At 44.1% G+C, this 25744-nt stretch overlaps 1 protein-coding gene across 5 annotated transcripts in view; it reads right to left on the bottom strand.

The window, feature by feature from the left end:
• The window catches only part of DGKB (diacylglycerol kinase beta), a 438667-nt gene that overhangs the window by 34668 nt on the left and 378255 nt on the right, over nucleotides 1-25744 (bottom strand). For all 5 annotated transcript variants that reach the window (XM_083186797.1, XM_083186798.1, XM_083186799.1 and 2 more), the window contains exons 23-24: nucleotides 2965-3085; nucleotides 793-853 (exon numbers count right to left, since the gene is read on the bottom strand). In XM_083186797.1, the coding sequence (XP_083042923.1) occupies nucleotides 793-853; nucleotides 2965-3085 (182 nt within the window). The remainder of the gene's footprint in view (nucleotides 1-792; nucleotides 854-2964; nucleotides 3086-25744) is intronic.

Below are 25744 nucleotides of genomic sequence, written 5' to 3'. Positions count from 1 at the left end.
GATGGTGGTGTCCAAAGATGCACAAAGCATGACTGCAGCATTCAGTGGCACTTTATCCAGGTCTGGGCCTGTAGGAGATACCTGCTGTCCCCAGTTCCCTGTTCCAGACAATGCAAGGAAGGAGGGAGACCTTAGATTTTTAGCAGTGCAGCACAGAAAGAGTAATTGCAGACCTGGATCAGGACTGTCCCGCCTACCCTAACTTTATTTAAAGAGAAAATGTTCAACATGGACTGAAATCACTATGGATAAGGAGCTGGCCTCTTGGCTCTTTGATACGTGGGAGACCTACAAGAATACACTCCCCCAATTTTTCTAGATTCTTAAATTAATATTGTCACCCTTTCAATCCCATTGAGCAAATGATCCAGCCAGTTACGGAATGAAAGGTCTACTGTGGCTAGGTAGACAGTCTATAGGTCTACAACGGAAGGTCAACATGGAATAGGTCCACACAGACAAAAGTTGACAGAGCCAAAATTTCAACACAAGCAAAATGTTGGCATATGAAAGGTTGGCCGATTTGTTCACAATTTTTGGTGTTGTCGACAATATTCGATGTGGACCCCCAATTAATGTAGCGCTTACCATCCCATGGCTTATTTAGTTTGCCATGCGTCCGGCCTGGTGCATCTCTTCGCTCGGCATACTGTACTTTACAGTTTCCACTTTTAGTCCACGTGGATGGTATGAATTTTTTTATCATTAGTATTACAATTATTATTATTATATGGACAGTACATTACAAAACGACACTCTGTACCGACACAATAAGAATGCCGACATACTCACCGTACACGGTGTCTGCATCCATGGCTCCCCATCTATCTGCATAGGAAGAGACTTGCTGGTCCTTCGGATGGAAAGAAAATAATGAAGTAAAAATTAAAATCTTAGTAACAAATCTTTGCATTTAGGAATCCGCACAATTCTATTATTGATCTACATGACATTAGTCATACATTAACCACATATACAATAAATGTATGAATGTTTTATATAGAGCTGTTGAAAACTAATTTAAACATGCCATGACATAGGCCTTTATTCTGATCTGTGCGGAAATTCCCGCATTCTTACGGAGCGGTCAGCACGCCACGGTGTTTTGCCGCATGCGGCCATCGTCCGTAGAAACGCCCACGTGTCCTCCGCATTCGGACGGACTCACTCTTTAAGAACAGGGCGTGTTTACGGACGACATACAAAGCATGCGTGTGCGGGAGAAACACTCCGATTCGGCACGGTATTACAGAGTATTACAGAGTATGCTCGGGAATACCGCATCCGAACGGGAGCCAAGCGGTGCTACCGCACGTAAGCGGAGTATTTACGCCAAACAACCCACTATGAAGTATCTTCTGCAATACATCACATGACCCACTTATTCAATTACCTATCCTCATAAAAAACTGCTTATTTGGACTTGGAATCAATTAGATTCCAATATATCCTTACAAGCATGCCTAACACATGCATTGCACACATTAACCCTTACAGCAATTGAAGCAGCAATGGTTTCAATTAAAGCACTGACAAGCGTCCTATTAGTGAGTAATGAGTAAAGGAGTAGATTCTATTGGGTTCAGGTGTTAATGGTTGTAGTCATTAGGCGTACGTTCGCCTACCGCATGAACGAGTGGTGTCCGCAAAGCAATAGTACACTTGTGGACACCGCACATTTCTGCCCTTTTTGATCGCGTGCATTCGGAGTGGTTTCCGAATGTACGCCCCCCAACATAAGTGTACTCCCCCGTGTCCGCCCATGTTTCCGCCCCGTTTTGCCCACTTTGAAACTACGCCCATGTGTCATTCCGCATGACGCCCATAATACGCCCCTATTTCCCGAATGATAGCGGTGAACAGTTCTGGACGGGATTTGGCCAAACTGGTACCGAGTCAATGCGTGGCACATGCGCGTTGCGTTCTCCACGCATGTGCAGACGCCGTAAAGACGCGATCCGAAAGTATGCGGTAAAGTCCGCGTCAATCAGAATAAGGGCCATAGTCTTGTATAGTACATACGTACATGCCACAAAAATACACACAACCTCACACGTTTATAATAATATATTTAGCTCATTTTTGTGAGTTATAGTCGGTGACCATTAGAGATGTGCGCAGAGGTTTTTTGTTGGTTTGGTTCTAATTTCATCTTCCTGTTTTGGTTTTGTAAAACAATCCTCAAGAGTTTCAGTTCAGAATTCGGGTTTAAAATCCAAATTTGTTTTTTTTTTTAAAATGGATAAAACAGCTAAAATTGTGTATTATTTGCAATAAAAAAACCTAAAATTTTAATTTGAAATTAAAATCTCAAGCCACAGGAGGATCTGAGCCGGGATTCTGTTCAGATCTGATCTCCTCAGGAGATCACAACCTGATTTTGCTACAACACAGATCCACAAAATTCAGGTGGGTTCTGATGTATAGAAAACCCAACCGCACATCCCTAATGACCATATAAAGAACAAGGTCAATTTTGTGCAGCTCCTGTAATTCCCGGGTCACCATTAACTCAAGTTTCCTTAAAAACAAAGAAAGTTGCATGTATTTTTTTCCCCATGTCAACATTTACTTTTGCTTCTATACTCTGCCACAGAAACTGAAGGATTTTGTGTGTGGCTACTGTACCCGTAGGCACTAATGATGATGAATAGCACTAATCGCTTTTGATTGGCTGATAACATCTAGGTACTTGACCCGTACATGTACATTAAAATGACTGCCATATTATATGAAGCCATCTGCTTGATATAGAGATGTGTGGTATGGCTCTCAAGAGATCCAAATCCACCCACATTTTGTGGATCCAAAACCCAGTCCAGATCCGTCTGGGACAGAGGGGAAGATGTATTAAGCCTGCTGAAGTTATAAAGTGGCCGGTGATGGAAATGTGAGGGAACTGCAATGGGCACACACTTTTTTATTTATAATAAATGATTATTAGACATAATAAGAATAATTTACCGTATAACCACAGAGGAGCATTGTGCAAGACGCCTTCCAGCACTTTTTAGTCCTGTGTAAATCTGTCCCATCTCCATTGCCCCTTCTAGGCCGACCACTTCCAACAGTTGATCGCTCAGATCTGGATGACAATAAACCGCATTTTTTTAGTATGAGGCATAACTATACCATTAAACTTTACTTTATAAAACATACATAATAAAGAATTAAAACTTTCACATTTGAGGAGATTCTGGTGAGTGCAATACAGAACAAGTATATTACAAAAGAAGTTGCAACTTTTTTTTCCACTTGTCCTTTTTGAACGGTTTGAAATATTTCCCCCAGAAATTGGACCGGCCAAGCAATAGACACTTCTGGGCAAATCAGGTATTCTCTTGTGGGTGACCAATTTCTGCAGTAGACAGCCTGGTGTAATAGGAGGGGGTCCGATAATAGACACAGTGTAATATTCATGTACGGGGGGGGGGGGGGGGGGGTGGCGGTGGTGGTCAGGCAGTGCATCTATAAAAGAATAGATCCAGGTATGGACGTATCCTCATCTGCCGCCATATTGCCTTAACTTATACAGTATTTATCTCGATGATACAATATGCATTTATTACCCCAATGTGTGTTGTGAGTTAAATGGTTATTATTATTTATTATTTATTTATTTATTAACAGTTTCTTATATAGCGCACACAGATTCCGCAGCGCTTTACAGAGCATAGTTATAATCAAAAACACATAACAAATTACAGTACAAGACAGTTTAGGACAAGCACATGGTTAATATGGATAGTTGCATCAGGGGACAGGACACTGAAGCAATCATCAGGGTGGCAGAGGTTTATATATTCTAAGAAAGGCACATGAGGAGAGAGAGCCCTGCTCGTGAGAGCTTACATTCTAAAGGGGAGGGTTAGACAGACAGGGGTGACACAGAAGGTAAAGAAGTGAGCATAAACAGTAGGTAAGGATAAGCGATGGTCAGGTTTTATGCAGGAGGGTGGGAAGATGACAGCTTAGTCTTTGATATTTTAAGTCTAAAAAAGCGCTGGGTCATCCAAGAGTAGACAGCAGAGAGACAGTTAGAGATATGAGTGAGGATAGAGGGAGAGAGATCAGGAGAGGAGAGGTAGATTTCACTGTTATCAGCATAGATGTGATAGTGGAAGTTGAGTGAGCACATAAGCATACACCTCCAGTTTCCTCAGTGTCATTGTTTATGCTGGAAATGTTAAATTATAGTTTATAATTAGTTCATACAAATATTTCTAAAGGAACACTGGGTAAATTTACAAAAGACAGAATCTGATTGGTTGCTTTGGACAACGTCACAGCTTAAATGTTACATTACATTATGCACAATTACTCTAAACTGGCTGTGTATCCTTTGTGCATGTATTTGTTTCTATTATTATGGCGACCCAACTATTAGATTACTGGCTGCTGCTGCCTCACAGCACATCGACCGGCGATGATTCACAATCATCGATGGGTTATGACTGATGTAGAATAGTTTTGCCATCGATGGGGAAAACCAGATGGCAGAGCATCGATCGCACAGCATAACCAAATTGTTTTTTCAAATGTTTCCCCAAGGTGCTGGGACACAGTGCACAGCTCCACCCCTGATACCTGTGACACCACACCCCCATGTTCTGAATGGCCCATGGGCCAGTCAGTCAAAAGTGATGGCCATCAATAGGTTACATGATCGATAGTCATGCATCACATAGTATGCAACCATCGATGACCGTTTGCATTATTCACTAGCACAGGTGGCCATCCCTACACAGCAGTCAGGTCTCCCTCTTTCCTGTCATTGTCTGCAACAGGGAAGGGAGGGGGGGTATCTCCTAGAGGCCCATGCCTGGCGAGGTGTGCACTCTGTGACTTGGTAAGCTGTGACCTTCGCGGCTTACCAAGTCCCAGAATGAGGCCCAGAGTGCGTACGCAGTGAGAAAACAAAGAAGACACACGACACAGTCTGTGGCCCGAATCCCCAAATTTAGTTATTTATATAGTGCACACATATACCGCAGCGCTGTACAGAGAATATTTGAACATTCACACCAGTCCCTGCCCCAGTGGAGCTTACAATCTATATTCCCTACCACATGTACATGCACGCACAGACATTCTGGGGTTAATTTTGTTGGGAGCCAATGAACCTACAAGTATATTTTTGGATTGTAGGAAAAATCCAGAGTATACACAGTTAGAGCCATGGTGGGAATCAAACCCATGACCTCAGCGCTGTAAGGCAGTAATGCTAACCATTACACCATCCATACTGCCCCCTATAGGAATATATATATATATATATATATATATATATATATATATATATATATTTGCGCTTATGCGGTCATTATATTTAATAGAATTAATTGTTATGAAGGTTTGGGGATTCCCATCAGGCTTTTGCTGCCCCTATAATGCAGATCGCAGACTAAAGGCTGCCCCATCCCCACACAGTAATGAAACATGTATTCAAGTCAGTGAATCATAAAGTGATCAGAGACGGCGACTGCAGTAAATGGAGCTTTAAGCCCCTATTCGCAGACTATTTTTAAGGGAGCTCATTGTGAGGCTTTTGTGAATGATGGTCCCGCAGCCAATGACTGCTTACAGCGTGTGGGAATGTTTTCACAGCTTTGTGTCTCTTTTGCCCTCTTCCATAAACGATGCTACTTCACGTGTCTCCTCCTATTAGTGCCGTGGGTAAACAAGGCGAGCTCTCATGAATGAGGCCCTGATGTCAGCACAATGTGAATGGAGCACACAGTACATCTGACCTCTTGCACTCATTCTTGATGTTGGGATAATAGTCACTAGGGAGATATCCAGCCCACTTCCTTCTTTCGCCTCGGCTGCAGTCACAGGAGTCGCATTGGAGTTCTCTGTGTCTCCTCCGTGACTATAATACACAGCGTATAACAGGGTTATGTCGTTTTTCGCTAATGTATAAATAAAGTTTTTCATGTTACAAGATTTATTTTATTAGAGAAAAATATATGTATTGTATAACTTTAAACGGTGTAATATGGAGACGTTCGGTCGAGTAAGGGGAGGGAAGGGGGTGGCGAAGACACTTACAGAGGCATCCACCTACACTGATCCTCAAATCACAGATACTAATGACTAACTGAAACATTCCCCAAGTTGCTTAGTATTTAACATTCATTTGCAAGCGCAATAGAACCACAAGACACCCTGTGCTCCAATAATGGATGTATGTGCTATAGCGGGATGTAGTCAAAAAGTAGACAATTTCAAAGTCCGCAGTTATGAAGTTTATATTGTTAAAATGCCGACATTAGGGTTAGCCTGCGCGTGGGAGGGTTAGACGGCGTGAGAGATCGAGTCAGGCCACAGTGAGGGGTAGGTTATGGTTAGGGAATAGAGGGAGGCAGTGGCATCACTAATACCCCGTTCACACCAGTCTTTTTGGCCCGGGAACAACCCGGGAGTAGTACTGGTGTGAATGGGTCCCAGGCCAAAACCCTGATAGCTACCAGGGTTGCTCCAGGGATCTTCCCAGGGTATAGTGCGGTGTGAACGGGTAACCCGGGTCAAGCAAATCGGGTCCTGTTTAAAGTATGGAGGAGGCAACGCTGTCAGCTCCAAACGTTGCCTCCTCCCCAACCCTCGACAATGCACCATCGCTCCGCAGACCACAAATGCCAGGTCGCTTCTGGAATTAACCCGTGCCCAAATCCCAGCATTTGCAATGTAAAAGGGGTATAAGAGGGTACGAGCCGAGGGTGACACAGTGGCAGAAGCCAAGTATTGCAATGTAACATTACGTTTAGCTCCTGGCTCCGTTCAGTGTGTAGATACCTGTACTGCAGCCACAGAACTTCCTGGAGGCAACCCGCAACTCCTGGATTCCCGTAGGGATGAAATACATGGGTGTGGCAGGCAAAGCCACACCCCCATTCTGTAAATCTATGCCTCTTTTCAGAACACGCGCCTTAGGTGCATGTAAAGATTTTAGGTGTCATAGAGGCAAATGACGCCCCCAAGAGGTTTGGGGTTAGATGTTGGGGATTTAAGAGAACTACTTTCAAGAATTCAAGGTCTGAACTGGAAATCTTCTAAGGCCGTACCAAGCCCAGACTGCTTTAAGCTGATTGGTTGCCAGACATGGTCATTCAAATTCCATTTAGCCAAAACCAGCGCCAAATCTATTTACTGAATTGACAATAAACCAAACACACAGGCAATGGGATTCGTTGACTTACAGTAGACTGGAATTGGAGAACATACAGTATACGATATATCCAACTTTTTACAAACATAATCAAGCCTAACTTATGTTCGCCAGTGCAGTTCCCCTTTAATCCATTGTAACACATGGAAAATAATTAAAACCAGTCAGCTGTAAAAACTGATTTTTGATTAAAAGGGAAATTATGCATGGGTGACTAATTTGAAATCTTGGGATAGAAGTAGAATATTGAAATGCTCAGTTTAATGCAGTTAACAATGAATATTATAACAATTTCTAAGTGAACAATATAAACCCAATTTGATATAATACAAATATATGACGTTGTGCTCGTACATAAGCACATCTGTTAATGACAATACAGGCCTACTCCCAGCTGGACAGTTTCATAATGAAATGAATCAATTTGTCTAAATTTTATGCAGATTTCAGTATCTGCAGTGGATGCTCGGCATAATGCGTTCTCCGTCGGCGTGTAACTGAGCATATTTTGCCCTGCCGATAATTTGCATGCAAATCAGTGCTGCGCTGGACAGCTTCATAGAAGCGAGAGACTGACGAGGTTCCAGCGTTCAAGACAAAGCCCAAACTTTCCATCTCAAGTTTATTCTTCAAGCAAATACAATTTTGCAATTACAGTTTAATATGGAACCAGACTCAGAAAGCATATTTATTGGCAACTGCACACGTGGATGTAGCGTATCTGCGAAAATATGCTAATTTCACAGCCGCAACAATTTAGCCGGAGCCCCCCTCCCACCTCCCACAGATGTTCACAACCTACAGGTGCGTACACAGTCACCTTTGACACCGCGTGTGTGCATCACGATTGTGACTTTTTACACCCGCATGCATTTTATTCATGGGAAAGTACGCACAATGCCACCATTTGGGTCGCAGGTGTGAATACAAAGCACGCACACATTTACGGGCACACTAATTTCTCCTGAGATTGACACGAATATTCCATACTTACGTTTTGTGTGGCCGGCAGAGGCCTCCTAGGCCTGACCCATCTCCTTCGCAATGTGTGCCATAGAACGGGAGATGCGCACCCCAGCTTATATTGTGCATGAATGTTGGAGATGGGACAGACTGTCGAAAATTATTATACAAGATGAGTATCCCGTATCCGTATACCCAAAAACCGAAATATTCCAAAAACCGTGCTTTTTCAGAATATTTATTTATTTTTGTTTATTATTTTCCCCTCTTGCCCATTTTTTCATACTTACCACGTCCCCCAGCATTCAGGATCCTCTTCAGTAGCATCTTAGGTCCCAGGGGTGCATTGCGTGAGTGCGCGATCGTGCCGGTGACGTCACCAGTGCCCGCAAACTCACGCAATGCACCCCTTGGACCGCTGAAGAGGTTCCTGAAGGCCGCCGTGGATGCCGGGGGACACCATGGATGCTGAGGGACCATGGGGCACCACCAGGGCATGTAAGTATGTTAAAATAAAAATATTCGTGGTCCTGAGCATTTTGAATAAGGGATACTAACTCAACCTGTATACATTCTTATTATCTTTTATTTAAATATTGCCAATATTTTCAAATGTTGGCAACTACAATAATCTTTTTTTAATTTTTCAAATTTTTCCTCAGAGTATTTTTCGAAATGACAAAAATTCTCAGCCCAAACTCGAAACGTTATGTCAGCTGCTGTTTCCAGTTCACCTCATAAGTCTTAATGAAGTATAATTAATCATGAGGTGAAAAGTCTCATAATATTTCTTAAGGGACCCAAACAAGATATTTTTTTTTTCTAACGGACATTATTTTTCTTGTGGGCTTAAATATGCAGATAAAAAATGACTGTGAAAACATTACCCACATGTGTTAATGGCATGTCATCATATAATTGGAAAAAGAGAGTAAGACTGATATAAAAAATAAAATCTAAGTATAAACAAATGCTTGATCCGTGAACACAACCTATACGTTATTCAGGTCCGTTCGCACGGGGACCGATGTTGTTTTATTGCACATGCGCATTTCTGCAAATGTGCATATACGCAAAGTACGTGCACCCACAGACTGTTCACTTGGTGCACACACCCAGGACAGCAGGCAGTAGGTAGAGTGGTGCGGAGGGTGGCCCCATCGGCATATGGGAATGCCCAGTGTTTCATGGGCGTTCTCACGAGAACAATGGGCGTTCCCATGCTAATGAGGCCATGACACTGGTGCGGGCATCTGACATCACCGGATGTCAGCTGCCCGCCCAATTCCTCCCCAGCATGCACACATATGTAAAGGTGCCTCACAGCTACCTTACATATTCATGCACCGTCCACATCTTTTGATGGTCGGCGACTATCGAAAGATGTGGTGGCTCCCCATGGCCTGCGAATGGATGTTATTGTGTAATATCCATTCGCATGCCCTGCGTACAAATCGTGCATGCGAATTGGTGGCGGCAGCCAACCATTTGTAAGGCAGGGTTTGGTGGACTCTCAATGCTTGCAAATGAACCAGAATATCCCCCATAGTTGCCAACTTTAGGACTGCCCCATTCCAGAAGGAGGCAGCCAGGTTGGCAAAATGGAGTGCAATATGGGGGTGTAATGTGTCATAGGGGGCAGAAAGTGGGCAACACAGGGAGAAAGGGGCTGTGGGTGGTGGCGTGGCTTTGCAGTTGCATCAACGGAGCCACGCCCCCCACTGTACAAAGCCGAAATGGCCAGCATTGTACAGGAGATGACTTGATTCAATGTGAAACGAGTAATCAGCCACTTTACTTGTCTACTTTTCCTAGAGGCTGGGAGTACCACCCAATTTTGTACAGTCTCCCGGACATTTAGTAAGTTCAGTGCTACAAGTCAGCCTCAAAGCAGTAAATGGATGACCAAATAGATAGCCAGTAAGACTTTATTCTATAAAAATTGTAAGCTCAAAAATATACACATTTTTTGTTGTTGAATTTTTTTTATGCCGCATCCTCAAAAAAATAAAAAAATGTCCTTGTCTAAAAGACACATGTTTCATTTGTAGGCTTGCTTCATTTTTATGTGCATCTATCTCTAAAACAAAAGCTGGTCCTGTAAAGACCAAACTCGGACAAACAGAAATAATAAAGAAAAAAAAAAAATTCTCTGTTTTGATCAAATTTGATTGCTGCAGCTGTTCCCGGTTTCTGTGTTTTACAAACAGGCTTATTCAGTCCTTCTTGGCTAAAGGCCAAAGTACCATTAGAACATGTTGTACAAAAAAACCCTCTATTCAGTTACAGTTACTGAAATAAGTTTAAGATCAGTAAGGGTCATCTGCCGCTAACAGTTGTGTGGAACGATGAATTCTGAATGTGTTACAATCTAACAGTTGGGAATGGAAAAAAAGTGAAGGTATTATGTTACCTTTCGACTTGTAATGTCAAGGCAACAATGTGTTTAATTAGACAAGGAATCGTAAAGGTGTTTTTTTTTTTTACATCAAGTAATTTTTATTGATGAATATTTGTATACATGGAAAAAAATAAAAGAAAAATAAAGTACAGTACAAACGATAAACAATAGTGCATTGTCTAATTATTTGGCACAAGTTTGTCATTCGAGCATAACAAAAAAGTTATTTTATTTTAAACAAATTAATATTTCTTCCTCTTCCACCCCACTATTAATTTGAAGTTATCACCATGGAACTTCATGAGAAATATGGTGCAGGCACCATGTTTCCGAGACTCTCTGCACCACTATCCGGTGGATTGGTCATTGGTAGACTATTCTGCTTATAAAGATGAGGGAAGGGATGGGAGGTGAACAGATTCTGCTGTCTCATAGGTATGGGGTATCTGGGCTAGGACCCCATACAGCAGATCATTTTTAAGGATGCTAGAGGAGGCCTCCTCTAGCATCCTCAAAAACTGTCTGCAGCATGGGGGCAGACATTTTTTGAATGTCACATTTTTTATTAGCAGCAGGAGCCGTGACCGCAGACAGATGCGTCGGCGACAGGTCCCGGCAGCAGGGGCGTAACTATAGCACCGCAGCCCCCGCCACCGCGGGGGGGCGCTGTGCATGTGGGGGCGCCGGGGGCTGCGGTGCTATAGTAAAACCCCCCCTCAATCCCCCGCAGCGCAGACTTACCTATCGCGCTGGTCCCGGCGGCTCCGTTCTTCTGCTGAGGACCACCACAAAATGGCCGCCCCCATATAGCACACAGTTATCTGAAACTGTCTGCTGTATGGGGGCGTCCATTTTCTGGTGGTCCTCAGCAGAAGAACGGAGCCGCCGGGACCAGCGCGATAGGTAAGTATGCGCTGCGGGGGATTGAGGGGGGGTTTGCATGGGCGGCGGGGCGGCGGGGTAGGGGTGCTCGGCGGGGTAGCGGTGCTCGGCGGGGCGGCGAGGGGGGGGGGGCGAGGGGGGGGGCGAGGAGGGGGGGGGCGAGGGGGGGGGGGCGAGGAGGGGGGGGGGGCGAGGAGGGGGGGGGGCGAGGAGGGGGGGGGGCGAGGAGGGGGGGGGGCGAGGAGGGGGGGGGGGCGAGGAGGGGGGGGGGCGCCCCCCCACCTAACGGCGGGGGGGCGCCCAAAACGTAGCTACGCCACTGCCCGGCAGCCCCGCAGACCCCCCAGTGCCCACACTTTCTTAGCGCTTTCCTGCCACCACGGGGCTATAGTTACACCACTGGGGTTGCAGGCAGGAAACTTGTGGAGGCCCGTACACCACTCCCACCCTGCTCTAAGCCAATTCAGCAGTCAAAATTGAAACAGTATCGCATAGACATCAAATGGAGATCGAACATGGAATTCATCTTTTCATCCCGATTCGATGCCAATACGTTCTCCCGTTCAGCTGAAATGGAAAAGCCAAATAGACAGAGCAGCAATGACTATATAGTGCAAATTGAACATAGATAGTATGAATTGAATGTAAATAGCACGAGTTAGCAAAAATTGCATAGGAATCAAATTTAAAAGTGCATACACAAGGTTAGATGTGGAATTCGACTCGATTTCAATTCAATAGGCCATTCGATTCATGCCTGGCACGACTATTTTTCTTCTCGATTTCCACTAAATATGAACGCGCATTGGGATTGAATTCGATGTGTATTCAATTTTGATTTAATTTTGCTTCTATATATCTCACTGTGTGTACGCACTGTTAGTCGAATAGCAAAGGAATCTCACTGTGTGTACACACCATTAGTCACACTGTAATATATGTCCATTTACAGTATCTGATAAATTCTGTAATAGTATAGTATAAATGGTCAGCCTTATACCCCTTTCACACCAGAAATGCATTCCAGGGACAAGCAGGGACATTCCCGGGTTGGGACCCTTTCACACCAGAAAAGTCCCTGCATTTTCTGATGTATGAAGGGGGCGGGAAGGAGGCCGGCAGGAGGTGGGGAGGAGGCGGGCAGTCGGCGGGATGGCGTTGTGCGGGATGGCGGTGGAGGTGGGCAGGAGGTGGTGAGAATACTCACCCCGGTTGCTTGTCCTCTGTGCAGGCCGGGGATCCACACAGGCGGTGGCGCAAATGACGGGACAGGCGGCAGCTCTCCGGCGCCCTCACTGCTGCAGGAGAGCTGCGTCATCATCATCCACCGCCTGTCCCGTCATTTGCGCCCGCCGCCTGCGTGGATTCCTGGCCGGACAGGACACAGAGGACCGTCAACCCGGGTAAATATACCCTACCCCATTCACACCAGCCAGGTCCCTGGGTTCAACCCGGGAACAACCCTGCTACCTAGCAGGGGTGGATTGCCGGCAAATTAGCCTGGTAATTTGTCCCGGGAACCTTTCATACCAGCGGTAGTACCGGGTTGTTCCCGGACTCAACCCGGGAATTTAGGCTGGTGTGCAAGGGATATTAGTTGCCAAGACCATGGACTGTTTTGCGAGGAAAGGGTTTTACGTAAAGGTCCATACACACTGGAATGAGAAATGATGGGGAAAATTGCTGGGATGAAAAAAGCTCAGTGCATACACACTGAGTTTTTGTCGAGATTTTCTCTATGGTGGACGGCTTTCCATAGCAGGATGCTATGGAAAGGCGTCCACTCCGCTGCTCATCTGCTGGTAATACCAGCAGATGAACGGCAGGGCCAGCGATGAACCGGGAGTGCGCATCACCGCTCATTGCTGCCCCACACAAACTGGGCACCTTTCGAGCTGAAAGCAGCTCAGACAAGTAAATCTCATCAATCTGTGGATGGAGTGACTTTGGGCTAGATGCAATAAGCTTCAAAAGTGATGAAATGGAGAGTGATAAACCACCAGCCAATCAGCTCCTACCTGCCATGTCACAGGCTGTGTTTGAGAAATGTCAAGCAGTAGCTGATTGGTTGGTTGTTTATCACTCTCCATTTTCACTCTCCATTTTATCACTTTTGAAGCTTAGTGCATCTGGCCCTTTATGTGGGACATTTATTAAAGTTACTGTATAATACAAAAATGGCATGGCTTTGGCATTCTAATACAGATTGTCTCCATGCTATGTTCCTACGTTCTCAGGAGCTTATGGTTAGAGAAGAGACTCTTCTTGTCTCTAGGAGTCCAGTGTTATCTCCTCCTGTGAGTGATGTCCAATGTAGACTTATGCAGAATGAGTGGTTCTAACAATAATCTGTTGTTGGTTGCGGCTTTCTAATTAGATGTTTATAATGTAAATCTATTCACTTTGCGACTTGCATTGAGTTGGGTGTACAACCAACTCAACCAGCAAAGTTACAACCATTTTATGTGCCATTTTCTTACCATTCTAATGAAGAGCCTCCTCATGCCTATTTATATGATTCAGAGCCTCCTCATGCCCCTTTATATGCCCTCAAGGGCCCCTGATGACCTTATTTGCCAGTCCATAGCCTCATCATGCTTATTTATATAATTCAAAGCCCCTTATGCCCCTCAAAGCTCCTTTATTGTATTGTATGCCAATCTGGAGCATCTACAAAACACTTTACTGTATATGCCTCAGAACCTCATGGACAGCCGGTGACATACTTACATTAATGACCCCTACACCGCTCTTTGGTATTCCCAGATATGGCATCTTCGGTATGCAGTCCACCTAGAACAGCCTTGAGTGAACACTAGAGTTAGGTTGCGGGAGTCGGATGGTTAGGGTCAGGTTGCAGGAGCAGGTGATAAGAGTTAGGCCGAGGGTCAGTGGTGTAACATTAATTATCATTCTTTTCCCTACATGCTCATCGTCAGGGGTTTATTGCTCATTGCTTAGAGTTACAAGCTTGTTACAAGCTTGTTTGCAGAAGTTTCTTGCTCATTGGCATGGGTTTCTTGCTTGCTAGGATGTTACATGCTCATTGCCAGGAGGTTACAAGCTCATTGTCAGGGGGTTTCTATGTTCGTTGCCAGAGGATTACAAACTCATTGCCAGGGGGTTACATGCTTGTTACCAGGTTACTTGCTAGTTGCCAGGGGGTTCTATGCGTAACAGCGCTCCCAGAATCCAGCATTCTGAGCTGTTTTGCTTTCACCTACATGGTACTGTAGCATAAATGGATTATTCAAGGATGAAAGAAAAAAAGAGAACATGCAGGTCCACACTCTAAGGGGGGAAGGGGGGGGGGGATTCAATCTCAGGCTAATTTTTGCCAGGAGTAAAAAAGTTAAAGATTCGCCTATCAGTATTCAATCACAGGTGTTATCATCCATTTTTCATGTCCTGGGCAAAAACAGCCGCAAAAACAGACGAAAATGGCCGCAAATGTACCATAACCAGGTGAGTTTGTGGCAGTTTTGCCATTTTACACATTTTTCGCAGGTGCTAGATTTTTTTCTCCCAGGTGAAAGATCGGCATGGGGATTGAAAAGGGCGAATCAAACTCACCCCAAAAACAGTCAAAAAATGCAGATATTTTGTCTGGCCAAAAATGAATCCCTCCTCCCCTCAGTACTATATACTGCGAATACTTATAATAAACTCTACAACATAACATAGGGTAAAACTGAGGTGCTTAGCATAATATTGGCCACCAACTGGTCACCCTGAGGGTCTTCCTTGGGCCTATAACATGTATACGCAATGTCTAATTGTTTTTTAGCACCCCGCACCCTTGTCAACCTTTCAACATTTTGGATTCCGTAGAACAAGGCAATTATTTTAAATGGTGCAACTAGAGAACACATATCTTCCATTCATGGCCAAAACAATTTTACAACTCGACTCCAAAGTTTTTTTTTTCTTTTTTTCCTTTCCATTTTATTTTCGAATCTCAAACTTAGGGAAGCAGCGATAAATATAAACTAGCCAGGAAACAATAAAATTCTGCCGCATCCAGTACTTAAATCTCTAGAACCATTTAGCAAAGAGGGAGCAGAAAATATTGATAACAGGAACTTTCAGTTTATTCAAATATAGTGTTGCGATGTTTAATCAAACAATAATGTTATTCAGGATGTGGTTGGGTGGACAATAGCTGTAATCCTTCCATACTCTATTCTAGGAAATAACCGCCGAGTGTCCAATGTATTTTAGACTTTGGCTTCTGCTGCGATAGAAGAACTTGTGGTAACTTTATAAAGTACACTGCTATCTCTAATAATTGTAGGACACGGACAAAATGAACAATACTTTTGCGCTGTTTAGGGGGGGATATATTTAATGCTTATGGTTTTAAAATAGGGCTTTATTATAGCTGATCACAAAACTCTAAATGAACATCTTGTCCTAAATTCTAATCACACTTAAAGAAACAAAAAAAAGGGATAAATATTATAACTATGCCAAGAAACCAGGGCTAAAAATATCCGTTATTTGAAATATTTCTATATAAATAGTGGTCAATAAACATGTCATATATTTGCATAGTGAAAATATCTCTGAAAGCAAATGGGCTTGGGGCTATACCGAGATTGTACTTGATCAATATCCTGGTGTTGATAGCTGTATTATTATACATTCCAAGAAGTCTTTTGATTGTAGGCCAAATTCCAAAAAAGCCCACAATTAATATAATGGAATTTGCAGCTTTTGTTAAGACTAGATAATGTCTATCCAGTGCGGTAAGACCACAAGCCGTTCTATTACATCTCTTTTAGATGAAAAATGTCTTAAAGTCAGAATGAAGTGCAGGTTTTTACCATCTACGTGTTTCTGTCTGCCGTTAGGACAAGGTACAAAGGTAATCAATCAAATTTTAGTTAATTGGTCATCTACTGGTTCAATGCATTGCCTTCTATAGCAAGAACCATTGTAATTTATTTAGGAACAGAAGTACTGTTGCAACTAAGTTGAGCAGTATGGAAATAAAACAGTTGAAACATAAATGGCGGCATTAATGTTCTGCTGTTCAGTGCAACTCCGCATATTGGACCTTATTCTGATTGACTCGCAAGGCTGCGACCTTCGCAGCTGACATCCGGTGATGTCTGCTGCCCCTCCCCCTGCATGTCCGTCAAGGCCTCATTAGCCTAAGAACTGCTGGGCGTTCCCATATGCTAATGGGGCTTCCCGGCACCTCCCACCCATCTCCGCCCCCCTCACCCACTGTGTAGGGTGAATGCACCCGGTGAACCAAAAGTTTGCCGTGGGTGCACACACCCTGCGTCTGCATATGCACAGAAATGCAAACGCACAGAGGACGAATGATTCTGAATAAGGTCCATTATCCTATACAATTTTCCATATTTAAGGATCCCGCTAAAAGCCACTTGTTTTGCTTTATGTACAGGTATTACCAAATCTAAAGGCCCTTATTGAATTGCCAAACACTCAATCAATACCAATGTACTAGTTTTGGACAACAAGGTGATAGTTCTAACTAAAAAATATTTTTTTCTTTTAATAAAAAAAAAAAAACGGCAGCTCCTCTGGACTGATACGGCACACATGGCAGCACCCCTGGAATTATATGGAACACATGGCAGCACCTCTGGTATTATAGGGCACATGTGATGGCACCCCTGGAATTATACAGCACCCTTGGACTGATACAGCACACATGGCGTCACCCCTGGAATTATATGGCACACATGACGGCACTCCTGGAATTATACAGCACCCCTGGACTGATACAGCATACATGGTGACACCTCTGGAATTATACAGCGAACATGGTGGCATCTCTGGAATTATATGTCACAATTGTGGCACCCCTGGACTGAACAGCAAACTTTACAGCATCCTTGCAGTAAAATATTTTTTTTTTCTTTTAATTAAAAAAAATGGCAGCTCCCCTGGATTGATATGGCACACATGGAGGCACCCATGGATAGTTACAGCACACATGGCTGCACACCTGGAATTATACTGCACACAAGGCAGCACCCTTCGAGATGTACAGCACACATGGACTGATACAGCACACATGGCAGCACCCCTGGACTGATACAGCACACTTAACAGCACACTTGCAGTAAAAGAAAAAAAAAAGGTACTCTTTACTTATCACGGCGCCCATCGCGGCCATCGGGGGCATTGAATGCACTAAAAAATCGGGTGCGACGCGACCAACGCGATGCCCGCGATTTCCTATAGGGAACAATGTTAAATGTCTCAATTGACCCGATTTTCCTGTTCAATGCCTCAATTGACCCGATTTTTCCATAGGAAACAATGTTAAATGGCCCACAGAGGCCAAATAGGCACCCTGAAGTGTGAAATGGCCCCCACAATTGTTAACGCCACCCCACGATCAACGTCAACCCGAAGCGTGGCGAGCGTAGCGAGCCTGCGAGGGGCGGCGGTACGCGTCCTACGACCTTTTCATACCCCCACTATCCACGTCGGCGTGGAGTTGAGAATAGAATAGTGTGGCGAGCGCAGCGAGCCACCGAGCCCGAAGCGTGGCGAGCGCAGCGGATACCTGTGAAGCCCGCGAAGGGACGCGTTTACCTGTGAAGGTATCCGCGTCCCCTCGCGGGGCACGCTGCGCTCGCCACGCTTCTGGCGCGGTGGCTCGCTGCGCTCGCAACACTATTCTATTCTCAACTCCACGCGACGTGGATAGTGGGGGTATGAAAAGGTTGTAGGACGCGTACCGCCGCCCCTCGCGGGCTCGCTGTGCTCGCCACGCTTCGGGTTGACGTTGATCGTGGGGTGGCGTTAACAATTGTGGGGGCCATTTCACACTTCAGGGTGGCTATTTGGCCTCTGTGGGCCATTTAACATTGTTTCCTATGGAAAAATCGGGTCAATTGAGGCATTGAACATGAAAATCGGGTCAATTGAGACATTTAACATTGTTCCCTATGGGAAATCGCGGGCATCGCGTCGGTCGCGTCGCACCCGATTTTTAGTGTATTCAATGCCCGCGATGCCCGCGATTTTTTTACCTGCGATGCCCACGATCAAAATCGTGGGCGCCGTGATAAGTAAAGAGTACCAAAAAAAACTTTTAATAAAAAAAAGGACAGCTCCCCTGGACTGATATGGGGCACCCCTGGACTGATATGTCATACAGGGCAGCACTGCTAGTTTGATATGGAATGCTGGGCAGCACCGCTGGACTGATATGGCACAGGGCAGCCCAACAGTAAAAATAAAATTAAAAAAAGTATTAGATTTTTTTCAAAGTCCCTTAGTTGTCCCTTTTTGGTTTTTCCATATAGTATCCCCCCCTCAGTAGTGCCTCACAGCCCCCATAGTAGTGGCCCCATTGTAGTAGTGGCCCCCATAGCAGTCCCCATGGCAGGCCCCTCTCACCTCCATGCTGTCTGAAAACAACTGTGGAAATGAAGATGGCACCAATCAACGGGACTTATATAAAGTCCGAATCTTGCGAGAATCCAACAGCAGGAAGATGGCGTTCGGCCTCATTGTGGATCCAGAAAAATGGTGCGGAGGATCAAACTGCTGGGATGCTGCCTTGGATCAGGTAAGTTCTGGGGGGATTCGGTTTTCTAGGAAACGAACCTGCTCATCTCATCAATATTATCATGAAGGTTGTTCAGACCACAAAATGACTTCTGGCACCCTGTGTAGGCAGCAAATCTCTGATAAAACTGGGGTGGGGGGGGGATTATCAAAGTTTGAAGAGAGATAAAGTACCAACCAATCAGCTCCTAACTCTTGTGAGCTTGGACAAGCTCAATACATTGCAGCCCCTCCGCTCACAAGGTAACTGAGCGCTAGCAAAACCCCCTGTTCCTACAACCTTTTTGTGCCTTATCATACACCACTAAGAGCAATCTTCTGTGCACCTACAGAAGTTTGTTAGGAGGCGAGCGCATTGTATACCCCATCTCTATTGCATAACTCTTGTGAGCTTGGACAAGCTCAATACATTGCAGCCCCTCCGCTCACAAGGTAACTGAGCGCTAGCAAAACCCCCTGTTCCTACAATCAGCTCCTGTCCAAACCCAGGTCGCAGTGTTCTGTGGTAAGGGGAGGGGCTGTTGGGAGACCTTCTCTCACTCACTCCTCTGTGTAGCAGTGCAGCAGTGAATAGATGCTGTGCACATGAGCAAAGTCTCTATACACTTTGAGAGATGGACGGGGGGGCATGCCAGAAGTTCACAGAGCATCATCTGCAAAAGGGTGTGTGTTGATCATAGGCCACACCCCTTAGCCACGAAGCCACACCATAGTTTCGGACTTTGTCTCTGTTGACCGCAAGCACAAGTTGGGGGGCATGAGGATTGTTTATAGCCAACATACAATACAAGATAAACACGTCTTTATTTATTATTCCTCCTTACATTTACTTAGCACTTTAAATATTATTTTCTGAATATTTTATCCCAGAAGTTGTACTGTGTAGAGTCTAGGCAACGTAAACATTAAGCTCAGTACAAATTTAAAAAAAAGCATTGCCAAATTTTAAACCTTCAGTCATCTGTGTGGCATCCTGTGCATTCACCATATAATTGACACATTGAAGTAAACATTGATATAAATAAAGATGGTGGAAAATGTAATAGGGTCCCAATAGGCAAATGGCCTCAGCATTCTAGCACCACAGGCCTGAACGCACTTGGCAAAGTCATGGCTCACTAGGGCATCCCGTCTTTCCGTATTTTGGGTGGTCAAGTAGAGCGCTGGGAGGTGGAGCAACTCAGCCAGCTCATGTCTGTGAGATCCCAAGTGGTGAGGCTCCGGAGGGACCATATCGGATTTATCTATGTAACACCGGACCTCCATAGTGTTCCCACGTTTGTAAAAGGCCCATTAAGAATAATAATTAGGCCCCTTAAAGGTACAGTATAATAAAAAGGAATCACTCATCCCCACGCCGGCCCATCTGGCTAGAGGCTGCAGAGGCATATCGGGACTCATGCAGGGGAACCGGCTGTACTGCTCGTAGCAATTAGCACACCCTAGGCCAGTCCCTTACCTGCTTATTAGGATAACCTCCGCTGTTGGACATCATTACTCTCCTGGGGCAAGTGGAAAAGCTCCGCACAACTGGATCGACATGCTATACTATTTATATTCATTTATTTTTAGAGAAGCGACAAATCAGATGTGAAATCTTTTACAATTTCCTTTTTGTCTATTTCTACCACACAATTCTGTGCATCGTGTGCATCTTAATGATTAATCATGAAGATGCTTGCATTATTGGGAAGAGAATTCAGAAACGCAGGTGCACCAATAAAGTGCAGGACTTCCGTTCCAGCCCTCTAGCACGGCAATTTTGTTTGAGCATAGAAGTAGATGTTACACTTCCCATAAAAACGTAAAACAAGAACATCTGTGTTCAGTAAGGAACTGGCACGGCTCACACCTTCAGTGCCAGGTGCAAAGGAAATGTGTGCAGAGTCTGGGTAATTCCTGACTGCCACCATCTGCCTGTATCAGCAGATCTCGCCCGCTCACCGGCCACTAGAAGATCAGGGAAACACTTTCCAATGTGGAAAGCTTAGACACATGACACTTCATTACTTGCTTTACACTTGTACTCGCAATATTAATCTCGCTACGGTAATTAAAAGCAATATTCAACCTGATATTTAGCAAAGGTGAAAACAAATATTTGCTAAACAAATATTTTCTTAATTACATTAAAGTAAGTGTTTAAAGAGAAACTATATTTAGTTGTTAGCTACACGCGTCGCTTCATAAGTGGTGATTTAGAAAACATTGACTGCATGAAGTTTTGCAAAATTCAAGTGAAATTGACTTCAGGTATAAGGTCCTTTCATTTGTATTTACATGTTGGTTAATCAAAATGAATTCGCTATAACAGTCCTACAGAATTTTTATATACATATTATCATTGGCTGGCAGGCTAGGATACATTTGGGTTGGCCATCGTCCGTTGATAATTACAAACCACTGATGGTTAATGACCAACTGAAGATGGTTTTGCCATAGAGCTCCAATGGTTCACCACAAATCGATGGTACAGAGATTCACAATGATTTTTTTTTCTACTTAGTGCCCAGAAATAAAGTCCCCCTTCGCCCCCTGATATAGCCCATTTAGCCTTTTCCCCCCCTCTGATTTTCCTAATAAAGTAGGGATGACCATCGGTGGGTGAAACCTTATATGTTTATATACCATTGAGGTTAACCACCAGTGGTACACTGATGGTGACAATGTATGGTTAACGCACCAATGATAATTGCTCCGACCACTGCATCAAATTTGTAGATAATTTGTATGTTTGCCATTAGACAGTGGCTGGCACGCCTGGAGTGCAGCAGTGTGAGGGACCAGACTTCAGGGTTACTCGCTTTGCATCATTGAAGGAACCCCTGTTGCGTGTTGAAAATTACAACTGCCTCATAGTCCATCCATGCACCTGCCCTGAACGGATGAATCATGTGTACTCATTTTCAGAAGTTTTAGTAAGGTTACCCCTAAGTGTGTTTAAAAAAACACATTTAAAAAATGAGGTAAAAAAAAATGTTACAGGGCAGATCTTCTCCTCACCACTGGTGGTGGAAAATGGGAGATCTCCAGCAGCAAAAAGGTGCACCGGCACACGGTTAGGAACTTTTGTTGTGGAAGACTCAGGGTTAGGACTATCAGGGATGGCCATCGACTATCAGTGCTCCAAAATCCTTGATGGTTTATGATTGATGTACAATAGTTTTATCATCGATAGGGGGAAGGGGGGAGGAACCAGATGGTTTCCCTCCATCGATTTCAAGCATAAACAAATATTTTTTTTAAAAAAAACTGTTTTTCCCAAAGGGCCGGGACACAGAGCATAGCTCCGCCATTGACACCTGTGAATCCCCACCTTCATGTTTTGATTGGCCCACAGGCCAATCAGTCAAAGAAAATGGATGACCCTTGATATGTAAAAAAACATCAATGGTCATCCAGAGCATAGTATGCCACTATCGGTGGCCAGATGCACTATTGCCACAATGGCAACCATCAATGGCATAGCAACGATGGCCATCCCTATTTAGCAGATATTGTAGTGGTGGATTAATGTTAGGGTTTAGTTGGTGGCCGCCTCATTCAGTGCAACATTTATGGATTTTAGCCAGTACTCTACTTTTTTGTTTAATGTTTTTTTCATTGTTTTATTTTACTTTTTCTTTAAGAAAAAAAAAAAAAGATTATAGTGAGTGGATCCAGACTTTGGGTTGACGTGCAGTAGGTCCACAGACAATATGTCAAGCACTAGTGTCATGGCCAACACATGGAGTTCTACATGAGTTTTTCCCAACTTTAAAAACTTTTAGAACTTGACCATCCACTTGGACTATGATAGGAACCATAAAGTGTGGTGAGCGCAGCAGTAGCGGAGCAGGGCACCTGGCCTGAATCATAGTGGCCATAACAAGCTATGTGAGGATACGTGGTGAACAAATTTGGGGTTCAAATGCTCAAAACACATGTACAATTCATTTCAACCTTTTTCCCATGTTGACCTTTTGGGATCCACCTAGACACTGTCATTACTGTTGACCAAATGAGCCACATTGATAGCGATAGCTGGTCTGACCAACCTCCACTGCCCAATAACATTATATACAGATGGAGCTCCATCTAATGGGAACGAGCAAGCGTCTCACATGCTCTAAAAAGTAAGTCTATTCTTACTTTTCAGATGGCCGCTATTTGCTGAATTGGGGGCACGCGCTGAGGTCATGCGACGTCAGCCGCCCACCCCGAAGATGTATGGGCACATCTGCATTTGCAGGGGTATGCCCAGCATTTCTATTGCCCAGAAAACGCTGGGCAATTAATGAAAAAAATAAATAATAACTGGCTCATTTATTAACACGGCCCCAATAGGGCCACCTAATATTCAGTAAAGGTTTGCTTGATGAAATCAACAGCATCCTTGGATGGCACTGGGGCTCACCACTCCTTTATAAGGGAAGGAGGTCCAGGGTAGTTTATGCCACAGCAGCTCACGCCAATTTGGATACATCATTATCAGATGTCCCTTAATGAGGTTGCAACACCTTTAGGAGAGCAAAAAGAATCCAAAATATAACACGGAAACCTGCAGAGCTGCCATGAGAGATTCAGGGACCCGGTACTGAGAAAGGGGTGTAGCCCTACCAGGTTAGGGGTGTGGCTGCCATCCATTGGCTGTACATCCCCTATGTACTTTAAACCATCCCCCCCCCCACCTGTTTTCTGCTGGAAACATGTATCATTCATTTTTTATTCCGAACACTATTTGGAATAAAAAGTTCAATAACTATAATAAATGACAAGCGTATAAAATACTGTGTGATTTTCCAATAACAAATTTAAACATAATTTATCTGTATTTTTTTTCAAAGATGGGGGGGGGGGGGGGGGGGGGGGGTGGTGCTTTGTTTTCCATCTTGAGCACTAGTAATTAATTTCTTGGAAAGCTCATAAAAAAATGAACGAACTTGATTTTCTAACGGCAAAATTTTAATAGAATGAAGAGTATATTGAACACTAAAAAGGATTGTGCAGCGATAGTAATAAATTTATCATAATGATAAAAGCAGATTTTACACTTGATAAAATATAAGTTTTATGCACAATTTAAAAATAACGACTTGCGCGATTGTATAATGTAAATGTGGCTGATGATGGCACAATTTCAGGCGCTGGTGTCTTTTAAGGTGACAAAACGGTTAAACTGATTTCACCTACTTCTCGGTGCACTTTGAGTTTCGTTCTACAAGGTTCTACAAGGACAAAAGAGAGGCTTGTGAAGATAGCGATCTAAAATAATCAAAGCAACGTTATTCAGATGCCCAGAAATGCAGGTAAGCGGGCAGCGAGCAGCCAAAGTGCTGCTTCAATAAGAGTATCCACTTTACTTATGGTTCAATGGGCTTCAGTGAGAGCCCTAGTTCTAGAAAAAGGTTACGCACAGGGCGGCAGGCCACAATAATGTTATTTTCTTTATTGAAAGATAAATATATTGTAGTGCCTGAGATGTAGTGACCATGAAGAGATGACACGAGGGTTCCGTTCTAGTGACAAACCCTAATCTCAGGAAATGTCAAGCTGCAATTTCACGTAACACTGTTTCCTGTTTTCCTGGTATTCATTATATGGCAAATGTGCCTGTTACATGGATCTCATTGGCTGAAAGTATTTGTGATATTGCACTACATGTGTTCTTATAGCCAGTGGGGTTGAGAGGGGGAGGTACTTCTTACCCAGACTCGGGCCTACTGGAGGGGCTCAGATCCTGCTCCTTCCTCCCCCGCTGCAGGGAGCCAATCAGTGTGGAGAGAGATGACAGGCTGCCGACACAGTACAGCCTCTCTCCCCAGCTCAGCACAATTTGCTTATTAGACGCTTGTGAGTCTCATTCCCGACAAACGGTGCTGCGGCTCCAACTGTACAGTGCAGTAGAATACAAGTTCGGGCAAAAGGGCTGAGTAATGTACAGTGGTCAGGTGGAGCATCTGCGTGCCCCTAGGAGGGGCACTCAAAATTTGTGGGCATGGTCTAGCAGAGAGGGGCGTGGTCTATAATTGCAACCCCTTCTGTGAGATCACGCCCCATTTTCAACGCTATGGGTGCATGGCTAGTGGCTCTGTGATCTGCTGACCATGCCCCCAGCCCCTCAGGCTTCTATTCATGGGTGACAGGGGGTGACTCCCAACAGCCCCCCCCCCCCCCCTGCACCACAAGCTTTTTTGGCAGGGGGTAGCAACATTTATAGTTACGCCACTGATGCTTGTAAATACTTATTTGTGTCCAGTGTTTTAAATTAATTCTTCACATTTATTGACCCCACAGTAAGGGAGTGGCTGTATTTTGGACAGAAGAAAATGTTTTAAAAGTAATGTGATCATCTTAAATATAATCGTTTGGTGAATCAATCTACTGATGAGGTTTTGTCCAGGATTTATTGTCAGTTTCCATGTTGTGTATTTTAACAAAGTTTCAAGCATTTGTATTCTTTAAACAATAAGCATTGTGACTTTCTTTGTCATATTAAAAATGATTTAATAACATTTTATTAAATATTTACCATGTCAGAAAAGGTGGGTTGTTCTTATGGCAAATAACTGTAGGGTTACAATAAATAAGGCTGAGATTGTATTTTGAAATACAGATATAGACACGCTCATCGTTGTCACGCCAGTTGCCACGTGCAACTTCCATGGCATGGCAATCCCCTCGCCATGCGCATCTTTCTAATTTGCTCCTGTGGCTCATAGAACTGCATTGAGCAACGGTATAAAATTGTGACGATTCAGCACCGCAGGTGAGAATTTAGCACGCCAAAC

The sequence above is a fragment of the Crinia signifera genome, chromosome 5 (genome assembly GCF_055691185.1).
Source record: "Crinia signifera chromosome 5, ASM5569118v1, whole genome shotgun sequence".
Classification (NCBI taxonomy): Eukaryota; Metazoa; Chordata; class Amphibia; order Anura; family Myobatrachidae; genus Crinia; species Crinia signifera.
The sequence above is the reverse complement of the archived record's forward strand: the minus strand, read 5'-3'. Positions and strand labels throughout refer to the sequence as shown.